The sequence below is a fragment of the Phytophthora ramorum genome (genome assembly GCF_020800215.1).
Source record: "Phytophthora ramorum isolate Pr-102 chromosome Unknown Phyram_PR-102_s0017, whole genome shotgun sequence".
NCBI lineage: Eukaryota > Oomycota > Peronosporomycetes > Peronosporales > Peronosporaceae > Phytophthora > Phytophthora ramorum.
Window position 1 is genome coordinate 491,770 of NW_027150663.1, and position 22,944 is coordinate 514,713.

Below are 22,944 nucleotides of genomic sequence, written 5' to 3' on the forward strand. Positions count from 1 at the left end.
AGTATCGCTTTTCCTCTCGCCGTGCTGCCGCCTCTCGATCATCTCCATCGCCTCCAGCCCACTCACTCACTCCTGACCCAACCGAACCAAATCTACCATCTCTGTCGTTCCTCGCCCCAACGTGCCCACGCAAAACATCCACCCAGTCTTCGAACGCGTCCCTATCGTCTGTCTGCTCAGACCACGCTGGCTGTCTATCGTATCGCCGAGAAACGCCCAAAACACTTCGATTCGTGCTGCTGAGTCACACCCGCGCCAGCTCATAACGCGACAGGGTGGAAGGACGGTAGCAGCTTCCTTTGCTGCTGAAGAGGACGCTATCGCGTAGAGTCGTTGGGTTGTGCGTGCTACGGTTATGACATCGCCTGAAGCTGCACACGCGCGTCGTTGAGCATCTGCACAACCGACTCGCTGTCCGGACGAAGCGCCGGATCGAACTGCAGGCATGCGCGCGCGATACGCAGAATCACGTCCGGGCAGTCCGGCGCGAAGCTTGGTCGCAGCTCGCCCTTAGCCACCTTAATCACAATAGCCATATCGGGCGCACCAGCGGCACCGGTCTTGCTGCTCTTCTCCTCGAACGGGATCTCGCGCGTGTCCAGCTCGCTCAGCACCACACCGAACGAGTACACATCGGCCTGCTCGCTATAGTTGTCACCAAGCATCACCTCGGGCGCCGTCCAGCGCACTGTACCCACACCGGCAGTCAGCGTCTCCTCGTACGTGCGGTTGCGACTGAGGCCGAAGTCACTGAGCTTGGCCACCATGCTCGATTTCAGCAGCACGTTGCGGGACTTGAGGTCGCGGTGGATGATCTTGGGCGAGCGCGAGTGCATGTAGGCCAGGCCCTCGGCAATGTCGACGGCGATGGAGATTTTCTCCTTCTTCCAGCTCAGCTCGATCTTGCGGGTCTCGAGCAGCGTGCGCACATCGCCGCCGTCCATATACTCGGACACGCCGCCCAGGTCCTTCTTGTTGGTCCACGTGCAGCCGATGAAGCGCACAATCTTGGGGTGCGAAAGCCTCGACATAGTCTCGATCTCGCGGGAGAAGGACACGGCCTCGTCCTCGCCGTCGATCATGCGCTTGACGGCCACTGGCTGGCCGTGGTAGTGGCCCAGCCACACGACGCCAAAGGCGCCGCTCGAGACTTTGCGCGTGAGCAGCACTTCGCTCTCATCCAGGCGGAACTTGACCAGGTCCGGGAAGCAGATCTCCGAATCGGTGCGGCTGCCGGCGCTCGAGGCGCCAAGGTCCTTGCGCCCGCCGTTGCGCAGTGCGGGCGCGGGCGGGCGGCGGTTCTGGTGGGCGCCGTTGCCGTTGTAGTTGGCGGAGAAACCTCCGTTGTTGACGTTGGTGGTCAAGTCCGAGTAGTTGGGCTCGTTGTAGCGGCCGGTCTGCGGGCCGTCCGCGTACTTCTTGCTCTTGCTGCTGCTGCACCCCATGGCTCTAGTGGTTTCAGATAGAGAGGGACTGCAAGGGGTGACAATAAGAGAGACGTGAGAGGAGGGCAGGAGAGACGCAGCATTGACACAAGACGCTTACGGGTAGTAGCTGCTGCTGTGCACCCTGGACGAATGGGAACTGCGTGCGCCTGCCGCTGGGTCGCCGAGGTCGTTTTTCAAGACCGAACTGGCTTCGTGATTTGTGATTTGTGTAGGCGCTCAAAGGAGGGTACATTTTCTGTTCTAAAGCCTTTCGAACCGCCTCAAGGCCGCAGAGTATGCTGCTGGGTGGTCTGATCCGAACGGATTCTCTGCCAGGCAATAGACAAACCGCGAGCAATGCCTGCTCTTCCGCGGTAAGTAACGAGCCAAGTGGCGGCGTTTTTGCCGGCCGTCAAGTGGCGGCGAGCAACCAACGGCAAAACGGTCGATGGCATTATTAGCGTGACGCCGAAAACGACCAACGTGCAGCAATTGTGCAGCATTTAGTTCTGTAGAGGCGATGCGTTTAGTCGTGGTGGCAACGGCCTTCCCGCTGTTGGGAGCGCAGTTCAACCTCGAGCCATGCTGGCCTCAGGACCTGCTTTCTGATGCAAGACGGCTTGAAAGTGTCCACTTGGCGCTCGCAGCCCGGCGGTCTCACCTTGATGGGCGGTGCGGCTGGATTTGAACGCGGCGGATTTTTGCTGCCCCCCGTTTGGTGGTGATCGAGCGGAAAGTTGAGGGGCATTCACGCAGACGCGTCGAGCGGGTATTTGCGGCGTGCAAAGTGCTGTACCCATCGCGGTGGTCATTACTACGTGTGCACGAACGAAAGCTGTGATTTCTGCTGAACCGGCTGTGCTGACCGATTGCTGTCCAGAAATGGCTTACGATGCGGCTGGATTGTGTTTTTGGCACTCATCGATGTAGTTTTGCGCGTACGCTTCGAGCTACACTCGAAGCGCTGCACTTGACTGCCAGTTGGCCTGGGTGATCGACCAAGTCGGTTTGCCTTGCGCCTTTGAACGTAACGGCGCTCCCGTCATGCATCAGTTATGTGTTGGCCTCTTTGGTGACCCAGGGCCACTGACCCCATCAACGCTTCCACGATGGAACTCATCTGCTGCCGAGGGCACCAACGCCGTCGTGCTGGTCGTGAACGTTGCGAGCTAGGTCCGAAGTCCGGATGGCGCCAACAAGGTCGACAATAACACCACGGGCTCTTTCGTTAATCACTACCCGTCGAGGCAGTAGACACTCAAGCTGGACACCTCCTCGGAACCGCATAGTTTCGCGCTCCCCATGACCAAAACTGCGGAAAGCCGGCGGTGCTTTCGTCTAACGTGCGCGAGGTGCTGGCCTTCGACGCTGGAAACCGGTGCTCACTTCGTGAACCGACGCCACAGGCGCAGGTGATCCGGCGCTTGACTGGCGCGATTGGTTTTGATCCGGCAACGGTCCTAGCACAGCAGAGCTTAACCCTCGTTCACGGGTCACTTTCGCTTGGGTCGGAAAAATGGGCGGACTGGGCACCATCATTCAATGCAGCAGTCAGCGCAAAGACAAAAGGCAGTCGCTGCAGATAATGTACTTCCTGGAAGGAGGATTGCTGATGGTGGGGAACCTGTTGCAGACCGACGCCTGGGTGGACGACGAGATGAGAACACATTGCAGCGTGTGCGTGCAGCAGTTCCTCCCCTTCCGTCGGCGACACCACTGCCGAACGTGCGGCGAGGTGGTGTGCGGTGGGTGCTCGAGCCAACGAGCTATCCGCCTCACAGACATGAACGTGGAGTGCGAGACGCGAGTGTGCACATTCTGCATCATCCGAGCCACGGACGCCTCGATCAAGGCAAATGACGCTGCCATGCGGGAGACAAGCCTCGAGCATCGACGACTCTCCACTGTGTCGGTGCTGAGTCTTGCCTCGCCGGCAGTTTGGCGCGACAAGCAAATGACGCTGCTGAGTGCTGCAGAATCGGAGATCACTACAGGCAGTGTGGTGCAGCTATGGCCGCAACCGGTACCGGCTAACGAAACTGCACGACTCCAAGTGGCCAGGCACTCCATCATACGCTCGGCGGAAGTCGACCCCACCATGAACCTTCTGGTGAGTATCGTGGCACGAACGCTCGAGTGTCCCGCGGCATTTATCGGCATCATGGACGACTCGTCGATGTGGATCAAGGCGAGCGTCGGCTTGGACGATCGAGTCACTCACATCCCACGCGACGACTGCATATGTGCGCACACGGTCATGGAAGACGCAACGATGATCGTCGACGACACAAGCACAGACAAGTACTTCCATGCTGGAGGCCACGCCGTGGGTAGTAGCTCCATGCGCTACTACGCCGGAGCACCGATTCGCGTGAGAGGCCATGGCATTGGCGTTGTGTGCGCATTGGACACAGAACCCCATTCAAAAACAACAGACGCAATGAAGTCGACGCTTGAAGCGGTGGCCAATATCGTCTCCGAAGTGCTTGAACAGCGCGTGGCGTCAGATGGCACGATGGACTCGCTCGCAGAAGTGCAAGAAAGCACTGGCCTCTCGTGCTATTCACGACGACGAACGAATCACACAAGTGTCGACCTGCATGCATCACTACACGGCTTAAATCTGCCCCCGCCCTCGCGGCTAACCTCGTCCCCAGAGGAAGCCAATAGCTATGATGCAACACACCGCTCGCCATATTTACCACAACAACATGCGAGCAAGATAACGACAGCCATGGACTACTTTCATCAACTGCAGATGAGCGCCTGGACTGAGCAAAACCCAGGAATCGATATGAGCAACAACGGGAGCATCCGGACTTTTCGCCTCCTCAACCAAGAAAAACAGGTTACGAGGAGTGTCATGAAGATGCCTGGGAGCTGCACCAACGTCCTGGCTCAGTTGTTGGACTACGAGGACGCGCTTCTGTATCGTCAGATCTTCGCACACGTATCCAGTCAACGTGAACTGAGCGGCCAAACTTGGGTCAACAGCGTTGCCTTCCACCCGAACTTCAGGGAAGCAGATAACGAGAACCTGCACGTCTTGACGCATTGGCGAGAGTACCCGGACGGAAGCAACGTTGTGGTGGCTATCAGCGATGAATCTACTGAAATGGCTAGCGAAAACGACCTGCTGTTCGGCTGGTTCGTTGCTCCTTGCGGCCGTAGAGATGACGCGGACTCTGTGAATGTTTCCTGCATTACCGTACAGCCCCAAGAACCCCAGAGAAGTGTTAGCCTCGACTTGCTTCGATGCCTCAACCAGAAGATCGCCATGTCCCGCTTCTTTCATCTTCCCAGGGAGATCCCAACGTCAATCAAGCCGTCGGCGCTGAAACTCAGCGTCACGCCTGGTGGTGGTAACCATATCACTCATCAGAGCGCCGACTCACTTGGTAGCCTCGAAACCCAGAGCGGCCATGACTACGACAGCGCCACGGCAAGCACCAGTGGAAGCATCGACTACACTCGTGGTACCAGCATCGATAGCTCACAAGAGGTAGATCGGAGCACCAACGCATCTCTTCCAGAAAGTAATCGCGCTGCACTCGTAGCGCTGCACCAGACTGGACAAGTCTCTCAACTGAACGAGAACGAGCAAATGCTGCTGGATCTGCTGGACAAGACCATCAACACACAGGAGATATTGGCGCAGCGGCAGCACGAAATGGCCAGTGTTATTGACCGTCACGGCAACCAGCTGCAGCGGATTTCCTCGTCACTCGACAGAGTCGAGTCCCTGCTGTCGTTGAAGGTCTCCAAGCGAGCGCGCAACGTAACATGAGTATCTAAGCTGCATTTGTGATGTAGTCGTCCTGAAACAATCGTCCTGAAAAATAAACCGCAGTGAGAGTGTAGGTCACTTCAACTTCAACCTGATAGTATGAGTACCTACGTGTTACTTCACGGAAGTAACCCATTTTTGCGTCACTTAATGAGCCACCCATTTTCGACACCAACTATGTTGGCACTGCGGCGCCGTGGATGGCCCGGCGCGCGTCTGCGTCTCCAGTTCCCCCGCCCTCTTCACCTGCTTCTGCGAGATCTATCGTCTTCAGCTACATCTCTTCTACCGGCAGCTGAAACTACAGTCCCTACACCCCCTTCCAGGCTTCAAAATCCCGGTTCTTTTGAGTCGCTTGCACGCACTTTCTCAGCTATCGAGGTGGCCTTTTAAGCCTTTTTCGTCCCCATTTCGCCCATTTAACGGTCAAACGCCTTGCTGCAGGAGGTGAAGAACTCGCGCGTGGCCAGCGTACAACTGCTATCCAGCGGGTATCGCCGATTGCTGGTCCTTCCGACGTCTCGGGAGCTGGCGAGCGCCTTGTACCTCACTGCGTCGCAGCTGGCGCCCGCCTATGAGGGCGTGGAGCTCCGATTCGGGGCCAAGAGCTTTGTGCGGTTCCTCAAGCAATTGGAGGTGGAAAACGGAGAGGATTTGGACGAGAAACAGACGCTAGAAAAACTGCTGACGACGTATCCGGACTACGGACACGCGACGCAGGCGTTGATACACAGCGGGCGGATTGAAGTGCCGGTGCAGGACGAAGAGGAGGAGCCGTTGAGTGTGCAGGTGGTGCATGGGAGGTTGGTGGCTATTGCAGAAGATGAAGGGAGTGGAGGCGTCGCGAGGAAGCAGCAACTGGCGTTGAGACTGTTGCAGCAGTGCAGGTACGAGCTGGTTCGGTTGAGGAGGAGGTTACAATGGCTGATTGGATGGGCAACCCGTTTTTGCTGCGTAGGACTCCCGAGGAACGAATTTTTCTCGTTCGGATGCTAGCGGTGCGTGGCAGCGCAGTTTTATCACTAGTTGCACCACATTCATTTATTCTAACGGCGAATGACTGTTGTGTTTAACAGCATCAAAATCTGCGCATCGGAATGGGCGAAAAGTCGATTCTGTCGGCATTGGCAATGGCTAGTTTGCCCTCTGTTGAGGATAACGATGACGGGCAGGAGAGTGCTGCAACTCCATCACGAGAAAAGGACTGGGTGGACTGTGTTACTCTTGCATACGCACAGCACCCCAACTATCGCGTGCTGGCTGATTTGGTGCATGCTAGTCAGAGTCAAGCGGACATCTCTAGAAGAATTGATTGGCTTCATGAGGAGGCTCACCCGGCAGCGGGTGTTCCAGTATTGACAATGTCAGCGTATCCGATGTCTAGCGTCGCGGCGGTGTTGGATCGCGTGGGGAGGACAGAAAGCCAAACAGCCACCTGCGAGTACAAGTATGATGGTGCCCGAGTGCAGGCGCATTTGACGCTGCCAGATAGTAGTGATGGCTCAGGCTCAGTCGGGCGGATTTTCAGTCGAAATATGGAGGACGTCACGGAGAGGTTTTCATCCCTTCTGGATATTTTGAAGCAGCGCGTGGCAGCTCGCAACTCAACAAAACAAGGGTCGTCGTCAGTGTCCTCGTTGATAGTGGAGGGCGAGGTGGTGGCATTGGATCGGAAGACGGGCACATTTCGCCCATTCCAAGTGCTTCAAACGAAGTCCACGACGGAGTTTTGTCTTTTTCTTTTTGATATGCTTGCTGTCGATGGCACCAACCTCCTTCAGGTATGTGAATGGGGAGCTTTGTGTGTCGTATCATTCAACTAACTTTTTATTCTCTTGTCCTGTGAACCTTTGGAGAAACCTCTACGACAACGACGAGCCTTGCTCCACGATCTGCTCCAGGAAGAGGCTGGATATGTCGAGTTCGTAAAGCACGTTGACATACAGTTGGCGGCCGGTGATACGATTCCAACTGATGGCGAGAACTCTGGAGAAGGTGAAGAGGCAGCAATTGTACGAGGGTGTCTTGAACAAGCCGTGGCCAGTGGTTGTGAAGGATTGATGATCAAGGCACTGGATGACGAAGCGTCTGAGTATAAAGCTGGCCGGCGGTCATATTCGTGGATGAAGCTCAAGCATGACTATCTATCGGATGAGCCGACCACATCAAAACAAAAACCTACTGCAGCAAAAACTAACGGGAACGGCACATTCCTGGCAGACACGCTGGACCTGGTCCCCATCGGCGCGTTCTATGGCAAAGGCCGGCGCGCAGGCGTGTTCGGATCCTTTCTGATGGCCACCTACAACTCGACCAGCGGCAAATTCGAGGTACGGAACAAGCGTTTGATGCCGATACCGCTATATTTACTAATTCATGGTGGTCTTGTTTTGCTTTGTCGTAGACGATTGGGAAGGTCGGCACAGGCTTCACCGATGCACAGCTGTCGGAAGTGGCAGCTCGCCTTCAGAAGCAAGTTCTGCCAGAGACCGACGAGGTGCCGGAGCAATACCAATCTCATGCGATTCGGAGTCGCCATCCTGATGTTTGGATCTCGCCAGAAGAGGTGTGGGAGATCAAAGCCACCCAACTGACCGAGTCTCCTTCGTACACTTGTGGCACCGAAGCAGCCACAGGCGGTGACTCTGCTGCTGCGGCTCGCAAAGGTTTAGCGCTTCGGTTCCCGCGGTTCGTTCGGTATCGACCCGATAAGAAGCCCCTGCAGGCGACTGAGAGCGAACAGGTCGTAGAGCTCTTCCAACAGCAACAGATTCCTCATCAGACAGGAACAACTCAGTGAAAGCAAAGAAATTCATTTCATTGATATGCGCTACGAAGTATTCCTCTGCTGTTGTCACGTCTCTCAACGTCAACCGATGACAGCAGCACTTCTTAGCAGCTCTACACTTTCGGCCGCGACTCGAGCGGCTCTAAACACGCTCATTCGAGGCCTCGTTCTGGATGGGCGAGTACTCTCCCTGTCTTCTGTGGCGCGTGTACAGCGTCAAAAGAACGAAGACACCACCGAATGCGGCAGCCACGCCCAGGCAACCAATGAGGATCTCGTTGCCAATGTGCGTGACCAGCGCCTTCTGGCGCGCCACAGTCGACGGGGTCGGACCGGCCAGGAGGTGCGCGGCACCGCCAAAATCGCACGTGGCACCTTCCTCACGGTGAGTGTGCCAGTACTTGTTGAAAGCCCAGTCGCAACGTTCCTCAATCGTATCGAAGCGCTTGTCGAGGTCCTTGCAGTTCACCTTGCCATCCGAGTTGCCACAGGCAAAGTCCAGGCCGCTGACAAGATCATCGCGCTGCACCCCGCGCTTAGCAGCACACGTGAACGAGCCCTTGTCTTCCGCCAAGCAGGCTGTGAACACGTCTTCGTCGCGGTGGTAGTTCGACACGTTCTTCGGGAACACGCCCTTGCGAACGAGGTCGAGGAAGTTCCAGCGCGAGCCAAACTCCGTCTTGAAGTTCCAGAAGTACCAGCCGTGGCCCAGCGCGAACGCATTGAGCTTCTTCAGGTTGAGGTTGCGCGCAAACTCGTGCTCGTCTTGCGCATCCTGCTGCCCGAAGCTCGTGTTGCTCGTGATGGGGCACTTGCCGAACGTCGGGCCGGATTGACCAGTGCCATAGGGGCCCTGAATCGGCTTGGTGGTGTCCAGCGGGGTACCAGGGAAGCCAAGACCGAGGTACGTGCTGTGCACGGGGCAGGGCGTGTAGCGGCACTCGACCTTGGGGAAACCCGGCAGGTTGTCGTTGAAGCCATTGAGCCACATGGCGCAGTTGTCCGTACCAAGGGACCACTCGCCGACAATCACGGGCATCATGGCGTTCTCCATGTCGGCGATCGTAAACTTCTGCTGACAAGCGTTCGCGAAGAAGTCCGCCTTGGTGCCGGGCGTATTCCAGGCCTGGTAGATGTGCGTGTCTAGAGCAATATCAGGGCACCCGCGCATGAACTGCGACCAGTACTGCACGCCGAAGCGGAACGAGTCGTGCAGCACGAACTTCCAGTGCGGGGCGCGGGCCTTGACGCGCTTGTACGACTTCCAGTAGTAGTCCTTGAGCAGGTCGATGGGCGTCAACTCCCAGGGCTCGTTCACGGGCTCCAGTCCGATGATGGCCGGGTGCTCCGCATACCGGTCCACGAGCGTCGCCACCGTGTGCAGCGAGTGGTTCAGGTGCTCGTAGTTGATGGAGCTGTACGAGTTGTTGCTGAGGTTGAACTCTCCGGCCCAACCCGCGGATCGCAGCGGCCAGTGCTCGAACGTCGTGGTGCCAATGGGCTGCGTGCTGCCAATGGACGTCCACTTGACGCCCGAGGACCTGCCGCTGTTGTCGAAGCCGTTCTGCGAGCCCACAAGGCCGTGGATATCCAACAGCAGCTCGATGTTGTACTTGTAGGCCAGGTCCGCCACGCGGTCGAGCTCCTTGACGGCTCCATCCGTGCAGCCAATGTAGGGCTCGTACGGGTTGAACATCCAGTCGCCCACGGGCACACGGAGGGAGTTGACGCCCGCCTCGGCGAGCTCCTTGATGTCGGCTTCCGCGACCCACGTGGCCCAGTGGATCCGCAGCTGGCGATTGGCCTCCTCCTTGCCCAACGCAGTGCAGAAGGTGTAGATGTCCATGGCCGTCTTCTCGGGCGCCTGGTCACCGTAGCGCTGCTGCGTGTTCAGGAACTGGTAGAAGAGCGACGGCGTGATCCACGGCTCCAGCACGAGCCAGCCGCCAAGGTTGGCGCCGCGCACCTGGCGGTTGAAGGGCGTCGCGTGCTTGTCGCTCGAGCACGTCTGGTTGTCGTCGTTCGGGCGGAAGCTCTCGAAGAAGTCCTCGTGGTTGGCGGTGGCGCGCACGAACGCCTCGTTCTCGTTCTCCCAGAGCCACTGCGCGTCGGGAGCGTCCGGAGCGGCGCTCGACAGCGTCATACTTGACAGCAGAGCCGTGGCTTGCAGCAGGACGGCGCGGAGCTTCATGGCGAGCGGCAGAAGCGGGGAAGTATCTTGCGGGTGGGCGTCAGATTGCGAACTGGAAGTGCGATGGAGCGATGATTTTCGAGCAGGATTTGAGTGTCGAGGATATCCTATGCGAAAAATGATGGCTGCAGGCCTCCGGGACCCAGTGAGGTTAGCACCTCCCCCTCTCCACAGGAACACCCGCGGTATAGCTGCATGTTGCAGCGGGCCGATGCTCCGATGCAACACTGCGCATGACAACCTCTCCAGATATGCTCGGCGACTTCAGTATCACCGTACTCGCAGGTAAGGAGCATTGTTCTCTCCCTAAGCCCATTTAGAGGTACCTTTGACTCAGCCACTGGCACACAAACATCAGGAACCCCCTGAGTTGCACTGAGTTGATCGGCCGCCAAGCTGGGTTCATGCTTCCATGGTGATCGCGGAAGAGATGCTGGCTGCCAAAGCAAAAGGGCCGGTGTTGCGACTCGCGAAGCAAAAAGTATTCCTGTCGGCCTAACTCATCTCTAGAAAGCAAGTCCATTGCTTCGACGTTAACCAACAAACCAATCCATCCGGTCGGCGCTTGCTGCTTGTGTTGGGGGACAAAACGCAGTGGGGGTTGGGCATTGTTGATCTAGCCGCCCAGAACCCGATTGTCAAACTCCAAGCCGGTATTTGGTACATTCTTAATTGCTCGGTAATGCAGGGCCTCAAGCTCGAGTCTGTGGTGCGAAGCAATCAAGGCGCTTCTTGATTATTGGGCTCCGCTGGGGATTGTCGGTGTGGAAAGAGTGCATACCGGAGTTGAAGATGTTCTCTACATGGTGAGGAAGAGAGGATCGTATTCTTCGCACTTCGGACGCAATGCCAATTAGCTGGATGCAGTGAGGCTCAATATGAGACTGTCGTCTGATTGCTGGATACTTCCGCGACGACCGAGACGTTCCATGTCAGCTTGTCGAAAGCTCCGTGTCCTGAGAAAATGAGGGGTGACCTCTGGAGCTCGCAATGCGCTTGATGGACCAGCATAATCTGGAATGAAGCATACATGCCTGCACCCTCGTTAGCTATTCGTGCAGATAAAAGCTTGATTTTGTGGATCCCCCCCCCCGATATAGTACCAAACCAAGTTACAGTGCGCGACTTTTACCAGCTAGCAATTCATGTATTTACTGGCAGTACATACACATACATTTGCTTTGACGCATGCACTGCTACCGGTAGCCTATGTCTCCATTTAATTCAATGGTCGACGCTGTTCCTTTATGAGCGGTAGCACACCCGTACTCCACAACATGCGTCGCATGTGTGGTTCGGGCTCAGGGTACAATACAGACAATCCTCTCCTTTGTGATAGCGTCGGGAACCACCACATTATCACTCGCTGGAGTTATTACAAGGCAGAAATGTGCCGTAAAATTGGTACATTTGAACTTAACAGCTCTACAGCGTCGACGTACAGCAGGCAGTACTGTGGAGCATCGAGAGCTGGAACGCCCTGCTTCCCAGCGTCTTCAGTAACTGCTGGAAGAAGACTGGCTTGCTTGACTACTACACGTGCGAGTACGCCGAGCCGGGCGTGGAGGATGACATCGTGAACGAGCTGGCAGAGATGCTGACGCGTCTCCACCCCTCGAATCCGATGTCGGTTGAAGAGCTGCTGAACCCACCGGACGAGAACATCCTCGCGGATGAACCAACGGACGAAGATTTCTGCCGGGTCGAGTCTTCAGAGCGCGAGAATGGGTGCGGTCAAGATGTCGGTGATGGCGGTATCGAGGACGAAGAAGAAGAAAGCACTTCTTCAACCTATCCAACGCCCGAAAACCTGTCCACAGAGGAGCTGAAGGAGCGTCTTCAATGGATAGCACAACTTTTCGTTACCGCCGGTGCGATGGGGGTCCGTTCAAGGGACGTTATCGGGCTTCGAACGATGCAGCGAATATTTAGAGAGGAGCTTGCGTGTAGACAAGGCCACAAGCAGCAAAAGTCGATGCTCGACTTCTTCGGACGTCCTGCACCAAATGGACCTTAGCAATAGTTAAGCACCTTTGAATAGTGATAATGACGTGTTTTGTATCACAAACCAGTAACTAGAGGGTAGAGGTATATTTGACTCGTGCTTGTATGGTGACGGTCATCGGGAGCCCTCCCCATATCTCTCCGTGGAGGGTATCACTACTCAGGATATCACGACCGAGAGGATTGTCTGTAGTCGGTTTTGAGCACGGCAGCGACGCGCGATTCATACTCCTTCGTCACGAGAACAAAGTAATAGTATAGTAGTTTTCAGAGCTCGAATCGAGGCTATGTTACTACCAAACGCATATTTTCCGTTGATTTCCGCATCCGATGACGAAGACCAAAGACTCTACAGAGGAGGGTCAGCGACTGCTGATCAGATAACAGGAAACATCGCAGCCCTTTCAATTCATGCTTAGCGTGATGCTCGACTGAAACACCCTGGGTGTTCGCCATCGACAGCGCTTGGAAAATGCTGCTCCCCACTCATCGCCGCGACAATGTTGCGCTGTCCACGGCGTGGAAACCCACTAATAAGCTGCAGTTGACGTCGATCTCGAACAAAAACTGACGGAGGGAAAGTGACGACAAAGGGAACACTCGATCCGGGAGACGTGGGCCAGCACAATGGAGCTAGGGGATCGAAGTCCTAATTGTTATGATGTAATGCGAAGTAGTGAACGCCGCCAAAGAAAGGAACAGTCAAGTTGAGTTTTTTTCATTCGGTTGCAGACTGACGCGGTTGGTTAGCGAGACAACAGGGGAACGGCGGCAGCGAGCGGCACTCACAGTGAGTCCCGGTACGTGAAACAGTCGAGAATAGGCAGTGGTGGACCGCGAAGTTCACGACGCAAGTGGCGTAGCTGTTCCTCGTTAATCAGGGCTGCCATTCGAGCAGCTGCAAGCCCAAGTCGCGTGTGGCGACTGCCAAAAAGGCAAGGTTGAAGCTGAAGCAGCGACCGTTACGGCCACGTCAGCGAGTAGTCAGATCAGAGGCTTCGGGCCAATCAGTGCCCGCGGCACTTATCCGCTTGCGTGTCATCGACGCCGTCACTAGACCCGGTGGATGTCCGCCCCACATTTTCGGGCAAGCCTCGTGTTCTTGCTCCGCCCTCTTTCTTCGTGTCTCTCGCAGCTTCAATGGCCAGTTGTCGGCGCTCTGCTCTCTGCACTTGATCAGTCTCGAGTTCGCCCCGCAGCGAGAAGGTCCAGAGTCATCACTCCCGAAACATGCGTCTTCAAGCGATCCGACCGCTGCGTAGCCTTTTGATGTCGAACGCCGCCGCCTCCAGGTCCATGCACACGACGGGAGCACGCGGCTTCGCGTCCGCGCTGGCCGACAAGCACCTGGAGGGCGAGCGCATCACCAAAGTGGCGGAGCTCTCCAACGAGCAGGCGGTGCGCGTGACGTTCGAGGACGGCGCCACCGCCAAGTTCCACAAGCTCTGGCTACGCGACCACTGCCGCTGCGAGCACTGCATGCACCCGGAGACGCTCCAGCGGCAGCTGGACACGGCCTCCATCCCCATGGACACGCCGTTCCACCGCCTCCAAGTCACGGACGCCGGGGGAGCAGTCGCCATCGACTGGGACGCGCCGGTGCGAGGCACCCCGTGCACGGTCAGTGAGTTCGACGCGCAGTGGCTGCGCGACCACGCGTACTCTCTGGAAGGCGGCAATGCCGAGGACGCGGCCACCTCCCCCTACCCGAAGTCGTACCGTCAGCCGCGATCGACTACCAAGGAACTGTGGGCTGGCACCGACTTCAAGCTGCCCGTGCACGACTACAAGACGTGCGTGGACAATATCGAGCCGTTCATGCGCGACCTGTACTCCTACGGTCTCGTGCGCGTGTCGAACACGCCCAACACCATGGAGGCTACCGAGAAGTTCTCCAAGAAGATCGGGTTCGTGCTGCGCACCATCTACGGCACTATGTGGACGACCAACCCAACGAATGAGACCGAGGGGTACAATGACACGGCGTCTACCAACCTCGAGTTGCTGCACCACACGGACGGCACGTACATGCGCGACCCACCTGGACTGCAGATCTTCAACTGCGCCGCGCAGGCTGGCGAAGGTGGCGAGAGTCGTTATGTGGACTCGTTCCACGTGGTGGAGACGCTGCGGAGCGAGGACCCGGAGGCCTTCCGCGTGCTGAGCACGACGCCGCTGCCCTACTTCACTGTGGACAACGACGCGCACCAGGCCACCATGGAGCCGCTCATTCGTGTGGACTATGCCAACAACGTCGTGCAGTTCCGTCATAATGACTACGACCGTGCACCGTTGACGCACCTGAGCTTCGAGGAGGTGGGCGGGTTCTACAAGGCTCACCGTAAGCTGCTGGAGGTCATGCGCCGACCAGAGATGGAGTTCTGCACGAAGCTCCAAGTGGGCGACATGGTCGTGGTGGACAACCAGCGTGTGATGCACGGCCGCCACGCGTTCCAGGGCGGAGACCGCGCTCTCATCGGCTGCTACATTGGCCAAACGGAGTATGAGAGCCGCCTGCGTGTGCTCGGTATCATTTAGGTGCAACAGCCAGGTTTGTATGTCATGGATAGGCACCAGAACCGAGGAAGGAAGGTGTCTCGTAATGTCGTGCCACTTGGGCACCTCAACTCGATAACGAGAAGTTTTGAAGCTTTACTCAGTTGCAAGTTGGTCCATCCAATCTGCGGCACGCTTTCAGACGGAAACTTGCTGCTCTTGCTGTTTGCCATGCAAACGGATTGACGCGACGTTGAAACGAGTTCAAGATTACATTATTCACAACAACAACACTAGCCTAAACTATTTGAGAGGCGAGCATTCCTCTCTATTCACACGCTCTTTCCCCGCCCACTAGCACACTCTTCGGTCGTCTGCGTCCGTCCAGTGTCGTCGAAGTTGCTACTGTCGAGAATAGGCGGCGCAATAACTGAATCATTCCCCCTGCCGTGAGCACGCGCCAGTTGCCGGCGCCGCTCCTCAGCAAGCTCAATTTCTAACAGCTGCACGATGTCTTCAAAACTCGGACGTCGCAGCGGATTGTCGTGCCAGCAGCGCTTCATAATTTTGGCAAACAGTCGAGGGCAGTCCCGCGGAATGGGAGGTCGGACGCCACTCAGCACTGCCTCAGCTACTGCTAGCACGCTTCCAGGAATGTCTGCATATGGCACAGCACACGTGTACAGCTGCCAGCAAATGATGCCGAAACTGTAAACATCAATCTTCACAGAATACTCAGACGTGGCTTCGTCCTTCAGGACCTCGGGCGCAGCCCAGCACGCACTCCCGATGTTGGTCGTCATTTGCACCGTGACATCGGCCGACGGGAAGAAGTTCGGTCGTGGAGCCACCACGTCGCGAGTGCGCAGCAGTCGAGATTCGCCAAAGTCTGCAACCTTCAGCATCTCCTGCTCCGAGTCGAAAATGCAATTCAGCGGTTTGAGATCTCGATGCACAATGGGCACTGGGAGGCCATGCAAGAAGCGCATACCCACAGCGATCATGTGTGCATAACGCAATCCACGCTCATACGAAAACGGCGTATTTCGGTTTGCATCGATCAAGTTCTGAAGCGTTCCGCCACCGAGATATTCATACACAATGTAGAGGTTGATTCCACTGGTGTAGCAACCGTAGGTCATCATCACACACGGGTGAACCAGCTTTGAAGACAGATAGGCTTCCTCCTTGATATGTTCCAGGCACTCCATCTGGGCGTGCTTGAACGTCTTCACGGCCACCTCAATCGACCGCGATACGGGGGCATCCACGTACCCTCCTTGGCGCCATCTAGCTTTCAGTACGATAGCAAAAGTACCTTCACCAACGATATTGACCGGGTCGTCGAACTCGATACTGCTTGGGTCAATGGCTTTGAGTGACAGGCCGAAGTCGAATGCTTTTCTACACCGATGAAAGTTCGTGAAGGTGATAGCGGCGGTACACGCGCCTAGGATGTCGAATATTGATTGCATCGCAAACGACGCGAGCGTGGGCACATTAGAAGAGTCGGCTACCTTCAGTGCGGTCAGGATAATGAGACTTCCCCAGCACACAAAAAACACGATCAGGTACGACCTTGCCACCTTGTTAAGTCTGCCAGTCGCTGATGTCGGGTACGATTCGCCAATCGTGCGTTTGAAGCGCACGTAGAAGATAAAGTTGAAGCCGAACGCCAGCAACGGGTAGTACACGTACAGAATGAGACGGCAAGTCGGGTACAGGCACGGTGAAAAGGTCTCCTCGTCAAGGATCTCCTCTTCAGTCGCTGACGACGAACCCGACGCCGAATCTTCATCATAATCATACGTGTCCCCAGACCGGTAGCCCAGAAGTGCCAAAGTCACTGCGGCCACCACCGAAAGCAGTAGCACGTTCATCGTGTATCTGTGATATCGACGCTTAGCGCTCTGTGAATCCATCAGCACGTCTGCGTACGACACCACGGATCGATACATGTTGAACGCGATGGCGCACGTGAATGAAATCTGCGCGAAGTTGAAGAAGCACTCGAACATACAGAAGAAGAGATACGCCATGTCGGTCAAGGTCGACGTCTCCAGCATCACTCGCAGCAGACTTGTAATCCAATACCCGCATTGTGTACAGCTCAGTTCCAGCACGAACGGGTGCGAGTATGTGCGGAAACTTCGGAACGTCACGTGCATGATCACCACGACGAGAGACATCCACAGTGACAGCACCATCAAGATGCAGTGAATGTAAGTAAACACGCTGGTGCCATCGCCCGAGGACGACGCTGACTGTGACGAGCCATCGTCCGACTCTGCTTCAGATGTCGATCCACCTCGTAACGCTGAGCCTGAACTCGTCGAGCTCAAATCTGCCTCTGCCCCTATGCTTCCTGAAGTGGTTGGCACGGCGCTTCCACTGCCACTCCCACTGCTGCTACTCGACGTTGTGTTGGTGCTGCTTTCCATCGAGTTGGTCTGAATCTCCACCCCCACGCGGGCAATGAGAATCGCAGCGACCACAAAAGCTGTGAGTGTGACGCCAATACACGCAATGAAGATGCCCATCTTCTTGCGCGCTCTGGCGCGGTGCTGGTTCTTCTCTAACAATCTAGCGCGCATGGCCTCCACCTTCATGCGTCTCTGCAGCCTCCTCCTGTTGCGGTCTTCGTCGTCACTGACTGAGCTCGGCGCGAACGGTCCGTCATCGAGCTGGTCGTCATACGGCCCGGGGCTCGACCCACTGCTAAGTCCAGGCACACCCGCCGTCAAGTGCGGGTGGGAGTGATGGTCCATGTCGTCCTGTGCCGTTTCTCCATTGGGCGTAAAGTGCGCCATGTACGCGGGCGAGTCCGAGTCTCTGTCTTGTCTCCTGTCTGTAGCTGTATCTGTAGTTGCCGTCTGCGGCTCCCGTCCAGTCTTCCTGCTCTTGCTGCTGCTGCTGTTGCTGCCCTCGTCCGCCGATAGCTGCGGGTTGGTAGTCGAGAACCTGTTGGTGGAGCTCATGGACGACGCGTACGACTCGAGGATGCTGCGCACGTACAGCTCCTGGTCGGCGCTGGGGCGCGCGCGCTCGTGGTTTCTGCTGCGCCTTCGCTTAGGGCACATGGCCGTCACTTTCTTCCACCACGTGGCACCGCGGCTCGAGCCGGCGCTGCTGCAGGAGCTCGTGAGCTCGCTGGCTGTGCTCGCGTTGCTGTTGGCCGACAGGTCGAAGGCCGCGGGCAGCTCCGGCACGACGGACGATTCGGAGAGGAAGTCGCTCGTACGCGGCTCGAGCGGCGGCTTCTTGCGCCGGCGCTCGGGCGGCTTGGCGACGGAGGTCATGGGGCATGTAGAGCAATAGCCCGACTCGGACTTGTCTTTCCGTGCGGGCAGCGACGAACAAGTTTTATACGCGATAATGTGCGTTCAATATGGTATCTAGAAGGAATATGATGTTGAACAGGTAAATTGAGCTGTCAAGACGTTTGCAAACGGATGAAAGGAGGAAGGGTATGCGTTGTAGCAGCGCGCAGTTTTTAAAGTACTGGCGCCTGCACCATCTGCGCAAAACGAATGGGCTCTGGAACAGAGAGAGACAGACCATACTGGGGACAAGTGAAAACGGAGTGGTGTGGCGCAGAGGCGAGCGGAGAGGAGCTGCGCGCTTCGAGTCGGGAAGGCGAGTTCCGACTCGCCACCTGGGGCAAATTGCGCCCGCACGACCAGCACGTCGACCAGCAATGGGGTTCGCTCGTCTCGGGGCTGCGAGCGAGGCGCAAACAGTGAACGAGGCCGCGTTTGAAATGGAACGCACGTTGAAGTTGCCTTTTTATCAGGCGGATCGGAGCCCGAGCGGATGGCTGTAATGGCCGACAGTCTCCGACCACAATAGCCATTCGGACAATTACAATGGATTCGTGGCTGATAACTGCAGTGAATTCGAGGCTGGGCTGAACCGCCGGAGTTCAGAGCGTCTCGACTGTCGAGGCTGTAGCATGACGTATCAGCACACAAACAACTTTATCCTACTTTTAGTGACGGATGACACGCAAGCGGATAGGTGCCGCGGGCACGGCGTGGCCGCTGTCTGCTTCAACCTTGTCTTTTTGGCAGTCGACCGATCTCCACAGGTCGACTTCATCCCATCCGCCCCTGAAGGGTAAGTTCTCTGAGCCTTGCTGGCGGTAGAACAACTGCACACGAAAGCTAGAACCACCCACGCGAACGTGCAAGTTGTGCATCCCGTTTCTGTTATCAATCAACGCCAAACGAGCGATATCTTGGCACAGTGATAGACTCCAATGTGCTACGGCTAAATCGACACAATTCCCAGCCACATTGCTGCTGGATACCACCTGAAATAGCAATTGTGCCGTGGACATTCGATCCAATTACCTATGATTTCGATTGTGGGCCTCTGCTTCATGCAGGGCTCGGAAAATAAAATATAAAATTGTATTTCTCGAGAGAAAAAACATAATAAAAACTACTGCAATACTTATGCCGGCAATAATAAAAATTGCAACTATTAGATCAACTCTTAGGCTTTGAATGACATTTCAGTTTGAGAAGTTCCCAATGCGGACAGTCCTTCTAAATCATTACGAAAGGAAAATCTGCGCGAGCTACTTGCCATATATGAAAATGAGTGAGTGGGCATGGCTGTGGGAAGAGATGGTAATGTACACATGAACCAGTCATTCGATCTGGGCTTTGAGGGCCCCAGTTTCTCTACTGAAATGCCAGTATATAGTTATTATTATATCATGGTTCTTTTTCCGGGCCCTGCCTTCAAGTGCATACTCACTTTGAATACCCCCGCCTTTGAAGTTACGCCCCACAATCCGCTCAGCAAAGATGTCTAGGACGCGCTTCTGGTTTAAAGTCTCTTTACGTATGTTCTCCGAAACTCATTGATGAATCTAGCCAATAGATCTCGATACGTGTTGCTGTCATTCAGAAGGCCAACACCATGCAGACACAAGCTTCGGCATGTATGGATGAATATACGCGTCTTTCCGACGGATAACAAGGCAGGATTGTTACCCATCCTTATTTTGACCAATTACATAACGTTATTCCACTATTTTGTCCAATTAAAAATAGTAGGGTTAGGGTTTCCATTCCGACACTTTCTGACAAATATTTGTCGGAAGTACAGCCGAAATATGAATATCTACATGCGAATACCAAGTGTAAAATATATTTTACATATATTCTAGCCATTCACACGATTAGGTGTAGTCCTAGAGTAGGAACATGATGACAGGACAGTCAATATACGGATAACTCGACACTTATACGGTTTATTCGACACATGTACGGAATCAGTCTGACACTTATACGGGTCACTCGACAACCACAGATATCTCTATGTGTACGTATTAATCGACATTTGAACGGGTTACTCGACACTCATACGGGCCACTCGACTCTTATACGGGTTACTCGACACATGTACGGGTTACTCGACACAAGTACGGGTTACTCGACACTAAGTCTAGTTTCCCGGGTATTTCCGATCCCTGGTTTTTACGATTACCCAATTGTCGGAAAGTGTAGGGAAGTCGGAACGGTTGCGATATGGACACATACTTCTACATGCATTAATACATTGCCGCTTTCGATGAAGGAATTGATAGCTGGTAGAAATGTTATCGTGCAACGGAGATGCGGTAAACCTGTTCAGAGATGTACTGGAGGCTGAGCTAACGCTTTTTATTCCAAGAGCAGGTTGTTGTTGTAATGCAAACTGGAAGAATACGCCAACAGCAATCTACGAGACGCAGCGCAGCACAGCACAGCAATTTACGAGGCGCAGCGCAGCACAGCACAGCACAGCAATGTACGAGGCGCAGCGCAGCACAGCATGAAGCCCTGGCGGTAATTGACTTTGCACACTACCGGTAGATGAACGGTCGAGTACAGCGCGTGAACTCCAGCGCATTCTTAAACTGAGGTTTAGCAGAGTTTCAAGCGGATACAGTCGGGCGGGGGGAGGGGGAGGGGGGAGGGGGGGATAGTGCAATACAAACAGTAATTGGTTTTCAATAATATGTTTATTGAGCTTTGTCAAATGACAATTATTCTTATTGCATTAGAATAGTTGGGTATCAATAATATGTTTATTGAACTTTGTCAAATGCCAATGATTCTTATTGCATTGGATATTCCTTGAAATGTTTGATACAATACAATATGTTTTAACCTCGAATAGCAATTAATATCATTGCTGACAACATCTCACAATACAATATAATTGCCTAATTGTCCGGTGACTGCGACAAAATTTAGACGGCCATCACTTGACACTTGGCGGTACTACATAGGACGGATGTCATGACACTCAAACCCTGAAGCTCGAAGGTCTTGGATGGCTCATAGACTAAACCAAGCCTTCTAAAGCGTGTAGGACCTCATTGAGCAGCCTTCCGAGGGGTGAACTACTGTATACTAGAGGGTGAGACGTGGTCTGCAAAATACAATCGCTACTACGAAGTATCACGGATTTGTCCGACCTCTGGCTTAATTGTAGGTGTCCTAGTGCTGGTTAACGGCGTTGCCACATCGCGGGTCGCTGTCGGCGCCAAAGTCCTTGCAAACCTCGCGTCCTAGAGCGTTGATCCCTTCGACAACCCAGAGACGGGCGTTGGCAAACACAAAGACCTTACCAGGGGCGAAAGCAAAGTTGTTCGATGTCTCACCCAGGTAGATCTTGCCCAGCAGAATTCCCTCGGGGTTCCAGACGTGCACGCCATCACCACAGCCAGCCCAGAGGTTGCCTTCGGTGTCCGTGTGCACACCGTCTGGAATGCCGCTGTCTGCAAACGCGAAGACACGGTGGTTTGCCAGCCTCTTGTTGTCGACAACGTCGTAAGCGTAGATGGTGGCCGGGCGAGTTAGGTCCAGTTCGGTTTCCTGCGCGCCGGTGTCGGAGACGTAAAGCGTCTTGTAGTCGGGAGAAAATTCGATGCCGTTGAGCTGACGGTAGTCGTCGGCCACGACCTGAATGACACCCGTCGAGGGCTCAAAGCGGTACACATGGCGGGGAGTCTGCGGCTCCGTACGGAAGTTCTGGATGTGGCCATACATCGGGTCGGTGAACCAGAGGTCACCCGTCACGGGGTGCTGCCTCACGTCATTTAGGGCACTGAAGTTGCGTCCGTTGTAGCCGATGATCAGAGGCTCGGACTCGTTCGTGTTGACGTTCACAGCAAGGAGCTTGGAGTAGGCCTCAAGGTCTCCCTGGTCGCACCAGATCTGCATTGGCGGCGTAGCAGACTGGTCGGCACCGGGCGGGTAGTACGACGAGCCACCGTTGGCGAGGGCGAGGTCAGGGAACTGGGTGCTGCTGATGGAGAAGTCGTCCAGGGAGACAACGGTGATGTTGATGTTGTCCTCGAGCGACTGGTAGTTGGACGAAATGTACAGGCTGTTGTCCTCCTTGTTGTAGATGCCACCTTCGTGGAAGGCCTCCCAGTCCAGGTCAGCGAGCTGGCGGGTCGTGGCGTTGGTACCGATGATGTCCGCAAAAGAGGCATCGTACGACAGCAGTGAGATCCCGCTGAAGTTGGCTTCGGTGATGGAGGTGAGGTACGCCACACCCTCCGTGGCCAAGGTGTGAAGGTCGACGTTGATGAGGGACATGCTCGCGATCTCGGAACTTGATCAGGAGCTGGAAATTTAGCAAGTGACTTGAGTTTCGTGGCTCGAGCGAACGGGTAGACATTGGGTAGTGTAAAACAGCTTCAATCCCCCCAGGTCTGAAGTGTACGAGACAGGAGCCAAACACAACCGGATATCTGTTGGACAAGGTTTGAAAAGATGTTTGTACAAGAGGCGTTCATATATGCGGCAGTCTAGAAAAAGGCAAATTGAAGTCGGATAGAAGAAGGTCCATCGTGCAAGAGCCGAAGGACCGTCAGTAAAGCTGAGTACTTCTACATGTAGTTTGCCTGCACTGGGCGCATTCTACTTCGATGCAGCACTTGGTGGCACACGTGCATCCTCACGCATATACAACCTACGAGCCCCCCGTCAAGTTCATATTAAAAAAAATCTGTATGTCGAGAACCCGACTTTGTACAGTACATCCTTCTTTGCAATCAAAAATGTAGTCCTTCAGCTCATCATTTTGAAATCTCTTGTAAAGTTGTTTTTATTGTACTCGTCACATGTCGTTGGACCAAAAGGTAGTCATCGGTTTTGATGATTCACATCCCTAAATCCTATAGCGACAGTTAGATTTAAAGGTGCAAAGTTGGGTCTAAGGTCAAAATTGGCTGAATCGCAGC

General features: G+C 55.1%; 7 protein-coding genes across 7 annotated transcripts; 3 read left to right on the top strand and 4 right to left on the bottom strand.

Moving 5' to 3' along the window:
- Positions 1 to 353: 353 nt before the first annotated feature.
- Positions 354 to 2,547, bottom strand: KRP23_13301 (putative serine/threonine-protein kinase drkC; the record flags this gene model as incomplete). Its single annotated transcript, XM_067883994.1, has 3 exons — positions 354 to 1,473; positions 1,546 to 1,560; positions 2,519 to 2,547. 3 exons carry the CDS (start codon positions 2,545 to 2,547, stop codon positions 354 to 356), a joined length of 1,164 nt encoding a protein of 387 aa, XP_067738620.1.
- Positions 2,548 to 2,943: 396 nt separating this feature from the next.
- KRP23_13302 (Lateral signaling target protein 2-like protein) lies at positions 2,944 to 5,214 on the top strand (the record flags this gene model as incomplete). The annotated part of the gene is made up of 1 exon (XM_067883995.1): positions 2,944 to 5,214. One exon carries the CDS (start codon positions 2,944 to 2,946, stop codon positions 5,212 to 5,214), a length of 2,271 nt encoding a protein of 756 aa, XP_067738621.1.
- Positions 5,215 to 5,391: 177 nt separating this feature from the next.
- KRP23_13303 (DNA ligase 1) lies at positions 5,392 to 8,014 on the top strand (the record flags this gene model as incomplete). The annotated part of the gene is made up of 6 exons (XM_067883996.1): positions 5,392 to 5,595; positions 5,659 to 6,101; positions 6,173 to 6,212; positions 6,291 to 6,995; positions 7,071 to 7,544; positions 7,619 to 8,014. The coding sequence occupies 6 exons, from the start codon at positions 5,392 to 5,394 to the stop codon at positions 8,012 to 8,014; spliced, it is 2,262 nt and encodes a 753-aa protein (XP_067738622.1).
- Positions 8,015 to 8,144: 130 nt separating this feature from the next.
- On the bottom strand, positions 8,145 to 10,193 carry KRP23_13304 (putative glucan 1,3-beta-glucosidase A; the record flags this gene model as incomplete). Its single annotated transcript, XM_067883997.1, has 1 exon — positions 8,145 to 10,193. One exon carries the CDS (start codon positions 10,191 to 10,193, stop codon positions 8,145 to 8,147), a length of 2,049 nt encoding a protein of 682 aa, XP_067738623.1.
- A 3,234-nt stretch (positions 10,194 to 13,427) lies between these two features.
- KRP23_13305 (Trimethyllysine dioxygenase, mitochondrial) lies at positions 13,428 to 14,735 on the top strand (the record flags this gene model as incomplete). Its single annotated transcript, XM_067883998.1, has 1 exon — positions 13,428 to 14,735. The coding sequence occupies one exon, from the start codon at positions 13,428 to 13,430 to the stop codon at positions 14,733 to 14,735; it is 1,308 nt and encodes a 435-aa protein (XP_067738624.1).
- A 290-nt stretch (positions 14,736 to 15,025) lies between these two features.
- KRP23_13306 (putative serine/threonine-protein kinase/receptor R818) lies at positions 15,026 to 17,992 on the bottom strand (the record flags this gene model as incomplete). The annotated part of the gene is made up of 1 exon (XM_067884000.1): positions 15,026 to 17,992. The coding sequence occupies one exon, from the start codon at positions 17,990 to 17,992 to the stop codon at positions 15,026 to 15,028; it is 2,967 nt and encodes a 988-aa protein (XP_067738625.1).
- Positions 17,993 to 21,190: 3,198 nt separating this feature from the next.
- Positions 21,191 to 22,297, bottom strand: KRP23_13307 (Lactonohydrolase oryL; the record flags this gene model as incomplete). Its single annotated transcript, XM_067884001.1, has 1 exon — positions 21,191 to 22,297. One exon carries the CDS (start codon positions 22,295 to 22,297, stop codon positions 21,191 to 21,193), a length of 1,107 nt encoding a protein of 368 aa, XP_067738626.1.
- Between the last annotated feature and the right edge of the window lie 647 nt (positions 22,298 to 22,944).